Source organism: Gopherus evgoodei, chromosome 4 (assembly GCF_007399415.2).
Source record: "Gopherus evgoodei ecotype Sinaloan lineage chromosome 4, rGopEvg1_v1.p, whole genome shotgun sequence".
Lineage (NCBI taxonomy): Eukaryota > Metazoa > Chordata > Testudines > Testudinidae > Gopherus > Gopherus evgoodei.
Window position 1 is genome coordinate 155,285,773 of NC_044325.1, and position 15,957 is coordinate 155,301,729.

General features: G+C 59.3%; 2 protein-coding genes across 2 annotated transcripts; one reads left to right on the forward strand and one right to left on the reverse strand.

Annotated features, from left to right (window-relative positions):
- Positions 1-169: 169 nt before the first annotated feature.
- Positions 170-3,972, reverse strand: CTF1 (cardiotrophin 1). Its single transcript, XM_030562032.1, has 3 exons — positions 3,899-3,972; positions 1,379-1,515; positions 170-920 (listed from the first exon to the last, which is right to left on the reverse strand). The coding sequence occupies exons 1-3, from the start codon at positions 3,912-3,914 to the stop codon at positions 465-467; spliced, it is 609 nt and encodes a 202-aa protein (XP_030417892.1). The 5' UTR covers positions 3,915-3,972; the 3' UTR covers positions 170-464.
- A 4,089-nt stretch (positions 3,973-8,061) lies between these two features.
- Positions 8,062-15,395, forward strand: BCL7C (BAF chromatin remodeling complex subunit BCL7C). Its single transcript, XM_030562030.1, has 6 exons — positions 8,062-8,352; positions 9,138-9,216; positions 9,356-9,464; positions 13,604-13,765; positions 14,055-14,140; positions 15,079-15,395. The coding sequence occupies exons 1-6, from the start codon at positions 8,261-8,263 to the stop codon at positions 15,223-15,225; spliced, it is 675 nt and encodes a 224-aa protein (XP_030417890.1). The 5' UTR covers positions 8,062-8,260; the 3' UTR covers positions 15,226-15,395.
- The last annotated feature ends 562 nt before the right edge of the window (positions 15,396-15,957 follow it).

A 15,957-nucleotide genomic window follows, 5' to 3' on the forward strand; every position in this document is an offset into this window, starting at 1 on the left:
ATAATGCCTCTATTGAGAGGGAGGGGGGAGTTGGGGCTGATTTCCCCCCCCCCCGAGTTCAGTGGGGCAGGGCCCCTTCATAGGAGTGTGTGTGTATGGGATCCCCTCCCCCCTGACCAGGGCAGGAGTTGGGGGAAGGGAGACCCCCCAGGAGTTTGCAGTGAGGGCTGGGGAGGAGAGTGTGTGAGAGTCAGAAGTTGGAGCAGGGAGGGCAGAGGGTTGAGGGAGGCAGATGGGGGAGCAGAAGGTTTATTGGGGGGATGGTTGGAGCAGGGGTACTTGGGGGCAGGTGCAAGGGGGATTCATGTGGGGGGCAGGGATCATCTGAGGGGCAGATGGAGGACAGGACCTGGGGGTTGACAGGAGCAGGGGATATCTGCGGGGAGGGGGCAGTATCCAGGGTTCCGGGGAGAGACAAGTGGGGGGCAGCGGGATCTGGGGGGCAGAGGGGAGGATGGAGGCACTCACAGTGGGTACTTGGTGCGGAGAAGCCCGAGCGCCTCATGGCTCCGCATGGCCCAGTCCCGATGCAGCCGGCACACGTGGTACCCGCTCAGCTTAGCCAGGAAGGCGCTGGGGGGTGGGCCACCCAGGCTAGAGGAAGGAGGTGGGGGGCCTGGCACCCCCAAGGCACCCATGATCCCCTCCAGGTTCCCGGCCAGCCCCCGGCACTGACGGGCTGCAGCCTCCAGCTGCCGATGCAGCTCCGAAGCCAAAGGGTTGAGCTCAGCCTGCTGCTGCAGCACGGAACCCAGGAGTCCGGGCAGGGTGGTGTAGGCCGCGGCGAGGTGCCAGAGCCGCTTTCCGTCGCTGAGCGCCAGCCAGGCCTCGGGGGGGACAGAGGGTGAGGGCAGCCCGGGGACTGCCATGGCTGGGGGTTGGAAATCTGGACTGCTGAATGGTTCCCCTTGGTGACGCACCTGGAATGGAGAGACACTGAGTCAGGATTCCTTGGTACTATCCCCAGCTCTGGGAGGGGAGGGGGGTCTAGTGGTTAGAGCAGGGAGGCTGGGAGCCAGGACTCCTGAGTTCTATCAGTGGCACTGGGAGGAAGCTTTCTGAAGCATTTGTGCTGTAGGAGCAGCAATGAAGTCCGTAACAAGCTTAATACGTGAATTGCCACCATTAGGTTCAAGAGTTAACAGCTTGGCCCAGCTTCCCGCTCTCAGAGCCATCATGTCAGGCTCTTCGCAGACTCAGGCGATGTCAGGTTTCACTCAGGGTCCCAAAGGGCGTGTCACCACATGGTCCCCCCGGGATTGAAGCCAGGGAATTGGAAAAAAACTCTGTAGACAACTAACAGGGGACAGCGAGACACGTACAGAGAACTCTGACCCTTCCAGCAGGGGGCAGCACTACCCCCCTCCCCAATGCTCACATATTCTGCCAGCAGCTGTTCAGAGCAGTGCTTCAGCAGCACCGTCAGGCGGTGTGTTTGCTTGATCTTGGTGGCTACTTCTTGCTGGGAGAGGGACGAGGAAGAGGAGGCGGAAGAGAGCAGGTTGGCTCGATCCACTGGAAGAGGAAGTGAACAAAGAGTTTATTCAACTCATGGCCAGGGCCGCAAGCCTTTGGAGCGAGCTCCTGGGCTCAGAAGCCACCTAGAGAGAAAATTTCATCTTAGGAAATTCCCCCATGGAAAAATACTGCTGAGATGCGGCCACCTCTGGGGTGAGGCAGCTGGGGAACAGCCACACACAACGGTTCCTTCCATCTGCCTGCAGCAAAGAGCCTCCTAGTGCCACACGAGGGCATTGGCACCATCACTGACTGTCCGGGGAGAACACCCCCTGCTGACTCATTCCCCTGCCAGGTGTCAGATGCACCCCACCCCCTATTGTAATCAATGTTTTACCTCCCAGTCAAGCACCAAAGATCCCATTGTCCTGAACCAATGCACCAGAACGGAGCAGCGGCTCCCTTGGAAGGGAGGAAAAGTCACAACAGAGCTGGGGAGAGAACCCAGGAGTCCTGGCTCCCAGCCCCCCCGGCTCTAACCCACCAGAGCCCCTCTGTCTAACCTCCCCCTTCCACTGATCTCTGAGCATGATGGACTTGTGCCAGGCAGCGTCCATGCCCGCCCCCATTCTCAGGTACTAGGTCACATCCCAGCCATCAGCCCCCCGCCAGGATCCCAGCCCAACCAGTAGCTATGGGGACGTCCCAACGGCCCAAGAACCTTGCCAGTCCCAGCCCTGTAGGATGGTGACACGGGCACTGTACTGGGCACCGGCCCAAGCCGGAGGAGGTGCTCAAGGCAGAGAAGAGGACCCCTCTGGAAGTGCCATAGCTTGGGACCCTTCTCCACCTTGGGCGATGCCAAGCTCCTGGGACGAATTGCCAATACTTCGTGGGTTCTCTCCCTGGCTCTGCGAAGTCTAGTGGTTAGAGTGGGGGGCTGGAAGCCCAGACTCCTGGGTTCTATCCCCAACTCGGGGAGGGCAGTGGGGTCCAGTGGGTTAGAACTAGGGTGACCAGATGTACCAATTTTATAGGGACAGTCTCAATTTTTGGGTCTTTTATATATATAGGCTCCTATTACCCCCTGCTCCCCATCCTGATTTTTCACGCTTGCTGTCTGGTTCCCCTAGTTAGAGCAGAGGGAGCTGGGAGCCAGGACTTCTGGGTTCTCTCCCTGGCTCTGGGAGGGGAGTGGGATCTAGTGTTAGAGCAGGGGTGCTGGGAGCCAGGACTCATGGGTTGTAGCCTCATCCCTGGGAGAGGAGTGGGGTCTAGGGATTGTGGGAGCTGGGACCCAGGACTCCTGGGTTCTGTCTCCAGCCCTGGGACGGGAGTGGGGTCTAGTGGGTAGAGCAGGGCAGGGCTGGGACTCAGGACTCCTGGGTTCTATCCCTGGCTCTGGGAGGGGAGTGGGGCTAATGGTTAGAGCAGTGGGGTCTGGGAGCCAGGACTCATGGGTTGTAGCCTCATCCCTGGGAGGGGAATGGGATCTAGTGTGTGTGAGGGGGCTGGGACTCTTGGGTTCTCAGTAAGGGAGTATGGCCTACTGGTTAGAGCAGCCTTGGGTGGTCGTGTTGGCGGGTCTCGAGCACGTCACAGGCTTTTGGTTCAAGACCTGACCACGCTCATCATGCTCGGTCCCTACCCAGATTCCCCTGGCGCCCAAAGCTCCACCAGTCAATCATTAGCTAGGGGCCACCCTAGCCCAGGATGGAGCCCGGAAGAGCTGCCAAGCAGGCAGGTGGCTGGGCGGACAACGGAGAGTCCACGTTGCCCCTCTGGCTGGCCCCGCAGAGACGTCCCCGGGGCAGGAGCTGGTGGGTGGACAGAAGGGGGTTAGCGAGGGTGACCAGCCAGCAAATGTGAAAAATTGGGATGGGGGTGGGGGTAATAGGAGCCTACACAAGAAAAAGACCCCAAAATTCGGACTGTCCCTATAAAATCAGGACATCTGGTCACCCTAGGGTTAGCTCTTGGGGGGGAAGGTGGAAGAAGAGGTGGGGGTGGTGGCCAGAAGTGCCCTCCTTCGGGATGCCAGGCCCCTCACCAGCCCACACCCCGGCCCATCTAAGCCCTTACTCCTGCCCCCAATTCAACACTTCCACGGTGCCAGCTGCCCCCCTGCCCCTGGGACCCAGGAATGTCCCCCAAATGGGGGGGGAAGGCTGAGTCATACACTGCTGGAGACAGAACCCAGGAGTCCTGGCTCTCAGCCCCCTGCTCTAACCCACTAGACCCCACTCCCCTCCCAGAGCCAGGGAGAGAACCCAGGAGTCCTGGCTCCCAGCCTCCCTGCTCTAACCCCTAGACCCCACTGCCCTCGCAGGGCCAGGAAAGGAACCCAGGAGTCCGGGCTCCCAGCCTCCCTGCTCTAACCCCTAGACCCCACTGCCCTCGCAGGGCCAGGAAAGGAACTCAGGAGTCCGGGCTCCCCTACCTGTCAGCACTTCCATGCTGTCCCAGCCGCGCTCACTTGTTGCTGCCCGGGAGAGGCCAGGCTGGGGGCGGGGGCCTCGCGTTTATATCCCCTGCCAGCCCCCCCCCATCCCCCTCCGCCCCCGCCCCCTTGCCGGACCCGCGTGGATGCCAGGAGGCTGAGCTCAGCGCTAACGCGGCCCGGCCGGGGGGCGCACCCCGGGGGGGCGGGGGGTGATCAGTCCCTGGAGGTGGGGGGCGGGGGGGTGATCAGCCCCTGGGGGGGTTGCTCTTTGCTCCGCTCCCCCGCTCGGGCCCGTCCCTCCATGTGCAGGCGGTGCGGGGGGGGGGGGGGAACAGCCTGGGGCATAAACACATTCCTGAGCCGGCTTAAAGGGGCCGCAGTGCGCCCGGGCCGGAGCGGGGGAGGGAGCAGGCTCTGTGTGTCCGTCCCTGCGCCCCTCTGGCCTCCCCCACCCCCTCCCACCGCCACCCCGTTCTCTTACCCCACCCCCTCTCCATCTTACCCCCTCACTTACCCCATCCACCCCACCCCCTCTCCATTTTACCCCCGCCCCATCCACTCACCCCCACACTCCTCTCTTATCTCATCCACCCCCACCCCCTCTCCATCTTACCCCCTCACTTACCCCATCCACCCCACCCCCTCTCCATCTTCCCCCCGCCCCATCCACTCACCCGCACACCCCTCTCTTACCTCATCCACCCCCACCCCCTCTCCATCTTACCCCCTCACTTACCCCATCCACCCCACCCCCTCTCCATCTTCCCCCCGCCCCATCCACTCACCCGCACACCCCTCTCTTATCTCATCCACCCCCACCCCCTCTCCATCTTACCCCCTCACTTACCCCATCCACCCCACCCCCTCTCCATCTTCCCCCCGCCCCATCCACTCACCCGCACACCCCTCTCTTATCTCATCCACCCCCACCCCCTCTCCATCTTACCCCCTCACTTACCCCATCCACCCCACCCCCTCTCCATCTTCCCCCCGCCCCATCCACTCACCCGCACACCCCTCTCTTACCTCATCCACCCCCACCCCCTCTCCATCTTACCCCCGCCCCATCCACTCACCCGCACACCCCTCTCTTACCTCATCCACCCCCACCCCCTCTCCATCTTACCCCCGCCCCATCCACTCACCCCCACACTCCTCTCTTACCTCATCCACCCCCACCCCCTCTCCATCTTACCCCCTCACTTACCCCATCCACCCCACCCCCTCTCCATTTTACCCCCGCCCCATCCACTCACCCGCACACCCCTCTCTTACCTCATCCACCCCCACCCCCTCTCCATCTTACCCCCGCCCCATCCACTCACCCGCACACCCCTCTCTTACCTCATCCACCCCCACCCCCTCTCCATCTTACCCCCTCACTTACCCCATCCACCCCACCCCCTCTCCATCTTCCCCCCGCCCCATCCACTCACCCCCACACCCCTCTCTTACCTCATCCACCCCCACCCCCTCTCCATCTTACCCCCTCACTTACCCCATCCACCCCACCCCCTCTCCATCTTCCCCCCGCCCCATCCACTCACCCCCACACTCCTCTCTTACCTCATCCACCCCCACCCCCTCTCCATTTTACCCTCTCGCTTACCCCATCCACCCCACCCCCTCTTCATCTTCCCCCCGCCCCCATCCACCCACCCCCACACCCCTCTCTTACCTCATCCACCCCTGCCCCTCTCCATCTTACCCCTCCCCCTCTACCCACCCCTACCCCCTCTTTTACCCCCTCCTCCTCCCAATCTTACCCATCCCCCTCCCACACCCCTCTCTTACTCCATGCACCCCCACCCCCTCTCCATCTTACCATGTCAGGTCCCAGACACTCCCACTCCCATTCACCCCCACACATCTCTTACCCCATCTCCATCTTACCCCCTCCCCCTCCATCCACTCCCACACCCTTCTTACCTCCCTCTCTATATTACCCCCTACCCCATCTACTCACTCCCACACTCCTCTCTATATTACCCCTACCCCATCCACCTCCCCATCCTTCTGTATCTAGCCCCCTCCCCTTCCATCCACCCCAAACCCCTCTCTATCTTACCCCCTGCGCCCATCCCTCACCCCCAAACCCCTCTCTAGCTAACCCCCCAACTAATTCCCCCATCCAGTCAGCCCCATATACCCATCTATCACCTTTGGGGGCAGTGGGGTCTAGTGATTAGAGCAGGGGGGGTGGGAGCAAGGACTCCTGGGTTCTCTCTGCAGCTCTGGGAGGGTTGTGGAGTCTAGTGGTTAGACCCGGGAGGGGGTGGGAGCCAGGACTCCTGGGTTCTCTCCCCAGCTCGAGGAGGGGGGGGGGTCTAGCGGTTAGAGGGGTGGGGGAGGCTGGGAGCCAGGACTCCTGAGTTCTCTCCCCGGCTCTGGGAAGAAGTAGTACATTTAACTCTTCTCTTCATGTCCCTCACTCCTTATATGACCCAGACTTGTGTAACACCACAGAGACACCCCCCACCAAGCTACTGCAAGCTGTGGCATGACTTTTCCGCGGCTCTTGATTTGTGACACGTGCGGGAAGAGAGGCAGAAAGGCACAGCACCCCCCCCCCCCCGCCAGCTCTGCCCAGCCCCCTCCCTGCCACAGGTTGGAGAGACCGTTCCTTGTGAGGCTGAGGTCATGGTGACCCCCCCCCCAACACCTCCGGCGTGAGTCAGCGACAGCACAATGAGCTCAGCGTGGGCATCCGAGCCCCTCCATTGTAATCCCTTCCAAGCCGCTTCCAGGACTACGGGGGGGGCGGGGAGCCAGGACTCCTGGGTTCTCTCCCCAGCTCTGGGAGGGGAGGGGGGTCTGGTGGATTAGTGCAGGGGGGCTGGGAGCCAGGACTCCTGGGGGCTATGCCCGTCTTGGGTAGGGGAGTGACGTCTAGTGCCAGAGAACCCAGGCGTCCTGGCTCCCAGCCCCCTCCCCTACCGCTCTAGTCCACTAGTCCCCGCTCCCCTCCCCTATCAGAGCTGGGGAGAGAACCCAGGAGTCCGGGATCCCAGCCCCCTCCCCTACCGCTCTAACCCACTAGACCCCGCTCCCCTCCCCTATCAGAGCCGGGAGAGAACCCAGGAGTCCGGGCTCCCAGCCCCCTCCCCTACCGCTCTAACCCACTAGACCTCGCTCCCCTCCCCTATCAGAGCCGGGAGAGAACCCAGGAGTCCGGGCTCCCAGCCCCCTCCCGTGTCGCTCTAACCCACTAGACCTCGCTCCCCTCCCCTATCAGAGCCGGGAGAGAACCCAGGAGTCCGGGCTCCCAGCCCCCTCCCCTACCGCTCTAACCCACTAGACCCCGCTCCCCTCCCCTATCAGAGCCGGGAGAGAACCCAGGAGTCCGGGCTCCCAGCCCCCTCCCCTACCGCTCTAACCCACTAGACCTCGCTCCCCTCCCCTATCAGAGCCGGGAGAGAACCCAGGAGTCCGGGCTCCCAGCCCCCTCCCCTACCGCTCTAAACCACTAGACCCCGCTCCCCTCCCCTATCAGAGCCGGGAGAGAACCCAGGAGTCCGGGATCCCAGCCCCCTCCCCTACCGCTCTAACCCACTAGACCTCGCTCCCCTCCCCTATCAGAGCTGGGGAGAGAACCCAGGAGTCCTGGCTCCCAGCCCCCTCCCCTACCGCTCTAACCCACTAGACCTCGCTCCCCTCCCCTATCAGAGCCGGGAGAGAACCCAGGAGTCCGGGCTCCCAGCCTCCTCCCGTGTCGCTCTAACCCACTAGACCTCGCTCCCCTCCCCTATCAGAGCTGGGGAGAGAACCCAGGAGTCCGGGCTCCCAGCCCCCTCCCGTGTCGCTCTAACCCACTAGACCTCGCTCCCCTCCCCTATCAGAGCCGGGAGAGAACCCAGGAGTCCGGGCTCCCAGCCCCCTCCCGTGTCGCTCTAACCCACTAGCTCCCAGAGCCGGGAGAGAACCCAGGCGTCCTGGCTCCGACCCCCCTCCCCCCGGCAGGCCCCGGCTCGGCTCGCGGAAGCCGGGGAGTTTCGCTTCCGCCCCGCCCCGCCCTTTCGCAGCGAGCGGAGCTGCTCGGGCCTGGCCCCGCGAGCGGAGCGGAGCGACCGGAGACCGACCGGACAGAGGGCTCGGCACCCCGCCGGGGGGGAGGGATCCACAGGGGGGCGGGGCAGAGACGGGGGGATCGGAGCGGGGGGGGCTATGGGGCGCCCTCGCTAGGTCCCAGCCAGGCAGCCGGCGGGGGTAGGCGTGGGGGGATTGGGGGCTGGATGGACGGGTGACCTGTTGGACAGACAGACTCGGAGTGAGCCTCCCCTCGGGATCCCCAAGCCCCGTCAGACGAAGGTGTCGTTCCCCTCCGCCGCCCCCCTCTTCTCCCCCGCGGGTGCCGTCCCCATGTCAGGGCGCACGGTGCGGGCCGAGACCCGCAGCCGGGCCAAGGATGACATCAAGAAGGTGATGGCGGCCATCGAGAAAGTGCGCAGATGGTGAGTGGGCAACACGGGTGTGTGTGTGTGTGTGTGGGGGGGTGTTTCCCAGCTGACCCACCCCAGAAGTGGCTGCATCTCAGGACTGGGCGAGCCAGCCCCATACAGTGTCACTGTTTGGCCATCTCCCACCTGCCCCACCCCAGAGGTGGCTACATCTCAGGGCCGGGGAGCCAGCCTCATGCTGCTATTCCCTACCAGCCCCACTCCAGAGGCAGCTGCATCTCAGTGCTGGGCCAGCTGTCCCCGTGCTTAAAGTAACACCCTGTGACTAAATGCAGGGTCTGGCTCTTAATTACAACAATTAATTATTATTCTGTAGTTTTATTAATTATTTTGTTTATCATTCGCCTCCCTTTTTCTGGTGAAATTGCTCCTGAGACATGAATGGCTGTCAAATTATTTATCCTGGCCTAGGTGATATGTGCGACACTGGTCAAGAGAAGATAACAGCTTACTGCTGCTGCTGTTTGAAGGAGGCTCTGCTTTAACTCAGGGGTAGAAGGATGCTAGTTGAGGGTTTCATCCCTCATGACAGAGGATGATAAGCTACCACTGCTACTAGCTAAAGGCCTGGCCTCTTTAGCTCTGCACCAAGGCAGCTAGCTAATGGCATCAGTCCTTTAGCGCTGCTTAATGGATAATAACCTACTACTTCTGCTAGTGAATTGCCTTACAATCAGGTATATGAGGGTGGAGGGGAATCTCTGAAGATTTTGGGGGTGGGGGTAATCTCTGGAGGGCTATAATACAGCCAGTTTAATTCCTCCTCTCCCGCTACCCAGGGAGAAGCGCTGGGTGACCGTGGGTGACACGTCTCTGAGAATCTACAAGTGGGTGCCCATTGTGGACCCCCGGGATGAGGTGAGAGGGGGCTGGGTGCCCATCTGTCCCAACCCCGCCCCGTCTGTCTGTCCCTACCGTGCTCCCTTTGCCCCTCCTTTCCACCTCCCCACCATTTGGAGGCCATCTCTACCCCCCCGCTCTCTTCCCCTTCCTGCAGGAGAAGCGGCGACTGGCTGGCAGCGGGGAGAGGCACAAGGGCCGGGAGAGGAGGGGGCGCGTGCCCAGCCCCCGGGCCAACCCCGCCCTCCTCATGCTGGACCTGAACGGTACGTTGCTGGCTGGGGAGGGGACCCAGGCGTCCGGGACAGCCAGGCATGGCGTTGGAGCTCCCGCGGCATCCCCAGCTCACTGAGGCATGAGAATTCGGGAGGGGGCAGTGGGACTCAGGCAGAGAGCCACAGGCTGAGGAGGGACCACAAGGGTCATCTAGTCCGACCCCCTGCCCAGATGCAGGATCTGTTCTGTCTAAACCATCCCAGACAGGTGACCATCCAGTCTCCTTTTAAAACCCTCCAGTGAAGGAATTTCCATGACCCTCCCTAGGCAGGTCTGTTCCATTGTCAGACACTCAGGACGTTGTTCCTGAGATTTCATCTAAATCTGCTCTGCTGCAGTTTGAACCCACGGCCTCTGGTCCTGCCCTCCAAGAGAGAACAACTGTTCTCCATCCTTTTTATGGCTGCCTTTCAAGTATTTGAAGACCGTCGCCATGTTTCCCCCTCAGTCTCCTCTTTTCCAAGTATACCCAGGTCCTTCAGCCTTTGCCCAGTGGCCTGCCTGCCATCCCTTTGACCATCTTTGTCACTCGCCGCTGGGCCCTTTCCAATGTCTCCACATCCCATCTATACACTGGTGCCCAAAATTGCACACTGTCCTCCAGCCGAGGCCTAACCAGGACTGGCTCCTCCTGTGATTTGCATGTGACGCTTCTGTTAACTGCATTTGCTTTTTAAAAATTTTTTTTGCAACAGCATCGCATGGCTGACTCACATGGAGATTGTGATCCACCACGACTCCCAGATCCTTCCCAGCAGTGCTCCTGCCAAGCCAGTTATCCCCCCCGCTTCTGTATTTGAGCATTTGGTGTTTCTTCCCTATGTGTAGCACTGTACATTTGTCTTTAGAATCATAGAATTGTAGGACTGGAAGGGACCTTGAGAGGTCGTCTAGTCCAGTCTCCTGTACTCACGGCAGGACCAAGTACACCTCTACCCCGATATAACGCTGTCCTTGGGAGCCAAAATTTTTTACCGCGTTATAGGTGAAACCGTGTTATATCAAACTTGCTTTGATCCACTGCAGTGCGCCGCCCCTGCCCCCCCAGAGCGCTGCTTTACCGCATTATATCTGAATTCGTGTTATATCAGGTCGCGCTATATCTGGGGAAGAGGTGTATTATCTAGACCATCCCTAACAGGTGTTTGTCCAACCTGCTCTTAAAAATCCCCAATGATGGAGATTCCACAACCTCCCTGGGCAAATTATTCCAGTGTTTAACCACCCTGACAGTTAGGAAGTTTTCCTAATGTCCAACCTAAACCGCTCTTGCTGCAGTTTAAGCCCATTGCCTCTTGTCCTATCCTCAGTGGTTAAGAAGAACAATTCTTCTTCCTCCTCCTTTTAACAACCTTTTACATACTTGAAAACTGCTATCATGTCCCCTCTCAGTCTTCTCTTCTCCAGACTAAACAAACCCAGTTCCTTCAATCTTCTCTCACAGCTCATGGTTTCTAGACCTTTCCTCATTTTTGTTGCTCTTCTCTGGACTTTCTCCAGTTTGTCCACATCCTTCCTGAAATGCGGTGCCCAGAACTGGCCACAATACTCCTGTTGAGGCCTAATCAGTGCAGAGTAGAGTGGAAGAATCCCTTCTCGTGTCTTGCTTACAACTCTCCAGCTAATGTACCCCAGAGTGAGGTTCGCTTGTTTTGCAACAGTGTTACACTGTTGACTGGTATGTAGCTTGTGATCCACTCTGACCCCTAGATCCCACTCTGCCATACTGCTTCCTAGGCAGGCATTTCCTGTTATGTATGTTGTATTTCATTCTGTCTGTGGCCCAGTTCTCCAATGTATCAAGATCCCTCTACCTTCCAAAGTGTTGGCATGCCCCCAGCTTTGTGTCATCTGCAAATTTGACCAGTATGCTTCCTATTCTTCTAGCCAGGTCATAAATAAAGATGTTAAGCAATGCTGAACCCAGAACAGATCCCTATGGAACCCCACTTGAGTCCTCCCTGGGAACTGATATCATTCCATTCATAGTCACTCAACCAATGATGTGTCCACTTCATGGTATTTGTTCTGAGCCCGCATTTCTCCAGCTTACTTCTCACGTGGGACTGGATGAAATCCAGTTATATTATGTCCACCACTTTCCCCCTATCCACCAAACCCGCTACCCTGTCAAAGAAGGGAATCAAGCTGGTTTGGCAGGATTTGTTCTTGGTAAATCCACGCTGGCTGCTGGTGATCACCCCATTCATCCTCCCGGCATTCACAAATTGAAGGTTTTATGCGTTGCTCCAGTAGCTTCCCAGGTATCCAAGTCAGGCTGACTGGCCTATAGATCCCTGGCTCCTCCTTTTCAAAGATGGGCATGACAGTAGCCCTTCTGGGACCTCTTCTATCACCCGTGAGTTGGCAAATACTATTGCCAGTGGTTCCGAGATGTCTTCAGCTAATTCCGTCAGCGCCCTAGGGTGAAGAGCCTCCGGCCCCGCTGACTTGAATTAATTCAAGTTGGTCAGAAGATCTCCAAGGCATGCTTCATTTATCCCAGTCTGCTGCCCTTCCCCGATTTTGTCTGCGGCAACTTCGTGAGTTGCCCGGACACGCGTCATTTTGTGTATGAAGCCTGCAGCAAAATAGATATTGAGCAGCTCTGCCCTCCTATCATCTTCCATCACCAGCTCCCCTTCTCCACTGAGCAGAGGACCCGCACCATCTTCAGGGCCGCCCAGAGGATTCAGGGGGCCCAGGGCAAAGCAATTTTGGGGGCCCCTTCCATTAAAAAAAGTTGCAATACGATAGAATACTGTATTCTCGTGGGGGCCCCTGCAGGGTCTGGGGCAAATTGCCCCACTTGCCCCCCGCCTCTGGGTGGCCCCGATTGTCTTTGATCTTTCTTTTTTGGCTGGCGTATTTGAAGAACCCCTCCTTGCCAGCTGTAACTCACTCTTTGTCTTGGCCTTCCTGATTGTGTCCCTACACGCTCCTGCTGTTCCCATGTAGAGGTCCTTGGGGATGTGCCCTTGTGGGTTTCAGAGCGCTAAAAATCTCCTTGTGCATCCACCTGGGCTCTTCCCTTTCCTCGGCATCGGAATAGCTTGATGTTGAGCCACTGGTATTATCAAATCTCTGAGGATCTGCCAGCCCCCTTGGATTCCTCTTCTTTCCATGGGACGCCGCCTGCTATTTCTCCCAGTCAGTTGACATCCGCCTTTCTGAAGTCCTGTGGCCTTGTTCTGCTGTTCTCAGGTCCTCCTTTCCACAGGAACCTGAAATCTGTCAGATCTCGATTGCTTCCTCCCAAATTTCCGACCACCTTCATGTTGGCAACTAATTCGTCCCTCTTGGTCCGAACCAGCCCCACACTGTTCCCTGGATCAGAGAGCTGTCCCCTACCCACGCTAAGAATTGGCAGGACGTAGTGTGTTTTGCTGCCACCGTTTTCCAGCAGATATCGGGGGAGTGAAGATCCCCCATTATACTAGCTCAGGTGTGCCCTCATCCGGGGGGCGGAGCAGGACTCTGACCCCCGCCCCTAGAGACTGAGGAGGTAGGTCCCAGGTGTCCGGAATGGGACTGGACATTTGTGATGGCACCAGAAAGGTTCACCCCAAAGGGTCCATGGGGAGCAAGGGAATGGGACCCAGGTGTCTGGGATGTCCATGCTCCCAGCCCTCAGGGGATGACAGGATGGGACCCAGGCATCCGAGATGGCAGCATGCCCAGCACGTCTGGAGTGAGGGGATGGACCCAGGTGTCTGGGATGGCAGTGTTCCCAGCACACCTGGAGTGAGAGGATGGGACCCAGGCATCTGGGATGGCAGTGTGCCCAGCATGTCTGGAGTGAGAGGATGGGACCCAGGCATCCGGGATGGCAGCGTGCCCAACACACCTGGAGTGAGAGGATGGGATCCAGGCATCCGGGATGGCAGCGTGCCCAGCAAGTCTGGAGTGAGGGGATGGACCCAGGTGTCTGGGATGGCAGCGTGCCCAACACACCTGGAGTGAGAGGATGGGACCCAGGCGTCCGGGAAGGCACTGTGCCCAGCATGTCTGGAGTGAGGGGATGGGATCCAGGCGTCCGGGGTAGCAGCAGCCCCTGCCTCCAGAGGAGTGAGGGATGGGACCCAGGCATCCGAGACGGCCCGTACCTGTAACGCTCTCCCCTTTGCAGATGAGAACAGCAACCAGAGCTCGCTGTCTGAGACCTCCCTGGCCAAGGGGGGAGACACCAGCTCCAGCCCCACCCCTGACCGCAGCCAGACGGCAACCCCCACCCCGCTGGGGGAACTGAAGGCAGAGGACTCGCAGCCCCCCATGCTGGGGCAGGAAGGGGGTAAGTGCCATGGTGTGGGCGAGGGAGGCTGTGTTCCCCGCCCCCAAAGGAGGGGGGGAGGGAGCGAGTGGAGCCCAGGACCCCCAGCACTCCTAGGGCGTGAGGGAGTCCAGGATGGCATCACTTCAAGCCCCCAGGGAGTGAGGGGATGGGAGCCAGGCAGCCGGATGGCCGTGCTTCCCGGAGGGCTGCAGCAGAGTAGGGCTGCATGGGGTTACTGGGGGTGAGCTGGCACCAAGGACCTATAACCCCAGGGTATTCCCTTGTCTACGTTCCTCTCTGGGTGCAGACTCTGGGGTGCTGCTGCTTGAGGGGACGGATGAGCCCCCCATGCTGACCAAGGAGGACCCTGTTCCAGGCCTACTGGAGTCACAGGTGCATGGGGAAATTGAGGGGTGAGGGGTATATGGGAGTGGGCCGTGGAGGTGGGTTGGGTGTAGATTGGGGAGTGCATGGTGTGGGGGAAATGCACAGAAGAGTGGAATTGAGGGATGTATGGAGTTGAGGTGTTGGGTCAAGTGCTTGGAGGTGAAGGGTGCGCGGGGATGGGTTGAGTGGGGTGGAGACTGGGAGGTGGGTTGGGTGGAGGTTGGCCCATTGGCAATGGTTGGGTTGAGCTGTATAGAAGTTAGACCATTAGGGAAGGTTGGGCTGAGTGGAGGCTGGGCCAGTGGTGAAAGTTGCATTGGGTTGGGTAGAGGTTGGGCTATTGGTGAAGGTTGGGTTTGGTTGAGGAGGGTGGAGGCTGGGTCATTGGCAAAGCCTGGGCTCAATTAGGTTGGGTGGGGGTTGCATCATTGGTGGTGGTTGGGTTAGGCCATAGGCAAAGATTGGATTGAGTTAGGATGAGTGGAGGTTGGGCCACTGATAAAGGTTGGGTTGCGTGGAGGTTGAACCATTGGCAAAGGTTGAGTTGAGTTGGGATGAGTGGAGATTGGGCCATTGGTGAAGGGCGGGTTGAGTTGGGTTGCGTTGAGGTTGAACCACTGGCAAAGGTTGGGTTGGATTGGGTTAGGTGGGTGGAGGTTGGGCCACTGGCAATGGTTGGGTTGGGTGGAGGCTGGGCCTTTGGTGAAGGTTGGGTAGAGGTTGGGCCATTGGAAGGATTGGGTTGAGTTGTGTGGAGGTGGGGCCTTTAGCTGCAGGTCTCATTGCTTATGGTGGGGGGGTGCTTACCCAAGGCACAAGAGAATGTAGGGAGGTTGATGGGGATATCCGGGCAGGATCGGGGCTGGCATACCAAGGTTGCTGGGGGTGTCCATCACCCCCGCTGCTCTCTCTGAGTATAACATCCCTTCCCTTTTTCCCCAAAGGGGCAAGAGGATGCACCCCCTTTTGAGACGGCTCCAACTTTCCCGCAGCCAGTGCTGGAAGAGGAGGACGATGAGTCCATGGGGGCACCCCCCCTGAAGCGCATCTGCCCTGAGGAGCAGGAAATGGGTGCCCCCAACTCCCCATAGACCTAGCCTCCTCCCTGCCCTCTCCCTGGCTTTGTGCTGCATTGGAGAGCATGGGGGGCAGAGTGGGAGCTGGGCAGGAGCTGAGTCATGCTTGCCAAATGCGAAAGGACCAAAGACACTTCGAAGAGGATGTTGGTGTTGGGTCAGGACTCCTCGGAGGGGAGTGGGGACTGATGGGTTAGAGCATGGGGGAGGGGAGCTAGGACTCCTGGGTTCTATCCCCAGCTCTGGGAGGGGAGTGGGGGCTGATGGGTTAGAGCAGGGGGGACGGGAGTCAGGACTTCTGGGCTCTATCCTTTGTGGGAGGAGATGGGACATGGGTAGGGAAAGATGGGCAGCATCCCTGATGCCAGACTCTGAGGGGGCCTGGGTGAATTTTACATTCTCGGTGTATATACGTATTTTTTTGGTCTGAACAATAGACTTTGCTATTAAACTGCTCATGTGCCTCTGTGCCAGTCATTTAACAGCACCCCCCCCATGCAGCCCCAGCCCTCCTAAACCAAGCGAACATCTCCTCTGCACCCCAGCACTGAGATGCAACCACTTCTGGGGTGGGACAGCTGGGGAACAGCCGCACAAAGACGCAGCATGGGGATGACTCACCCGCTGCTTAGAAAACACAGCTCTAGGGTCCCATCTGGGTTCTGTTTCCTTTGGGGTGATGCGCCAGAAGATGGGGCTATATCTGGACTATAATGGAGGCCTCCTACAATTCCATGAATAGGCCCT

Bases quoted from the DNA above. Each gene is read 5' to 3' on its own strand.
- CTF1 (XM_030562032.1), bottom strand. The intron at 921-1,378 runs GTGAGCATTGGG...TCTCCATTCCAG, and splicing joins AACAGCTGCTGGCAGAATAT to GTGCGTCACCAAGGGGAACC.
- BCL7C (XM_030562030.1), top strand. From the start codon at position 8,261: ATGTCAGGGCGCACGGTGCGGGCCGAGACCCGCAGCCGGGCCAAGGAT. The intron at 8,353-9,137 runs GTGAGTGGGCAA...CCCGCTACCCAG, and splicing joins ATCGAGAAAGTGCGCAGATG to GGAGAAGCGCTGGGTGACCG. The intron at 9,465-13,603 runs GTACGTTGCTGG...TCCCCTTTGCAG, and splicing joins CCTCATGCTGGACCTGAACG to ATGAGAACAGCAACCAGAGC.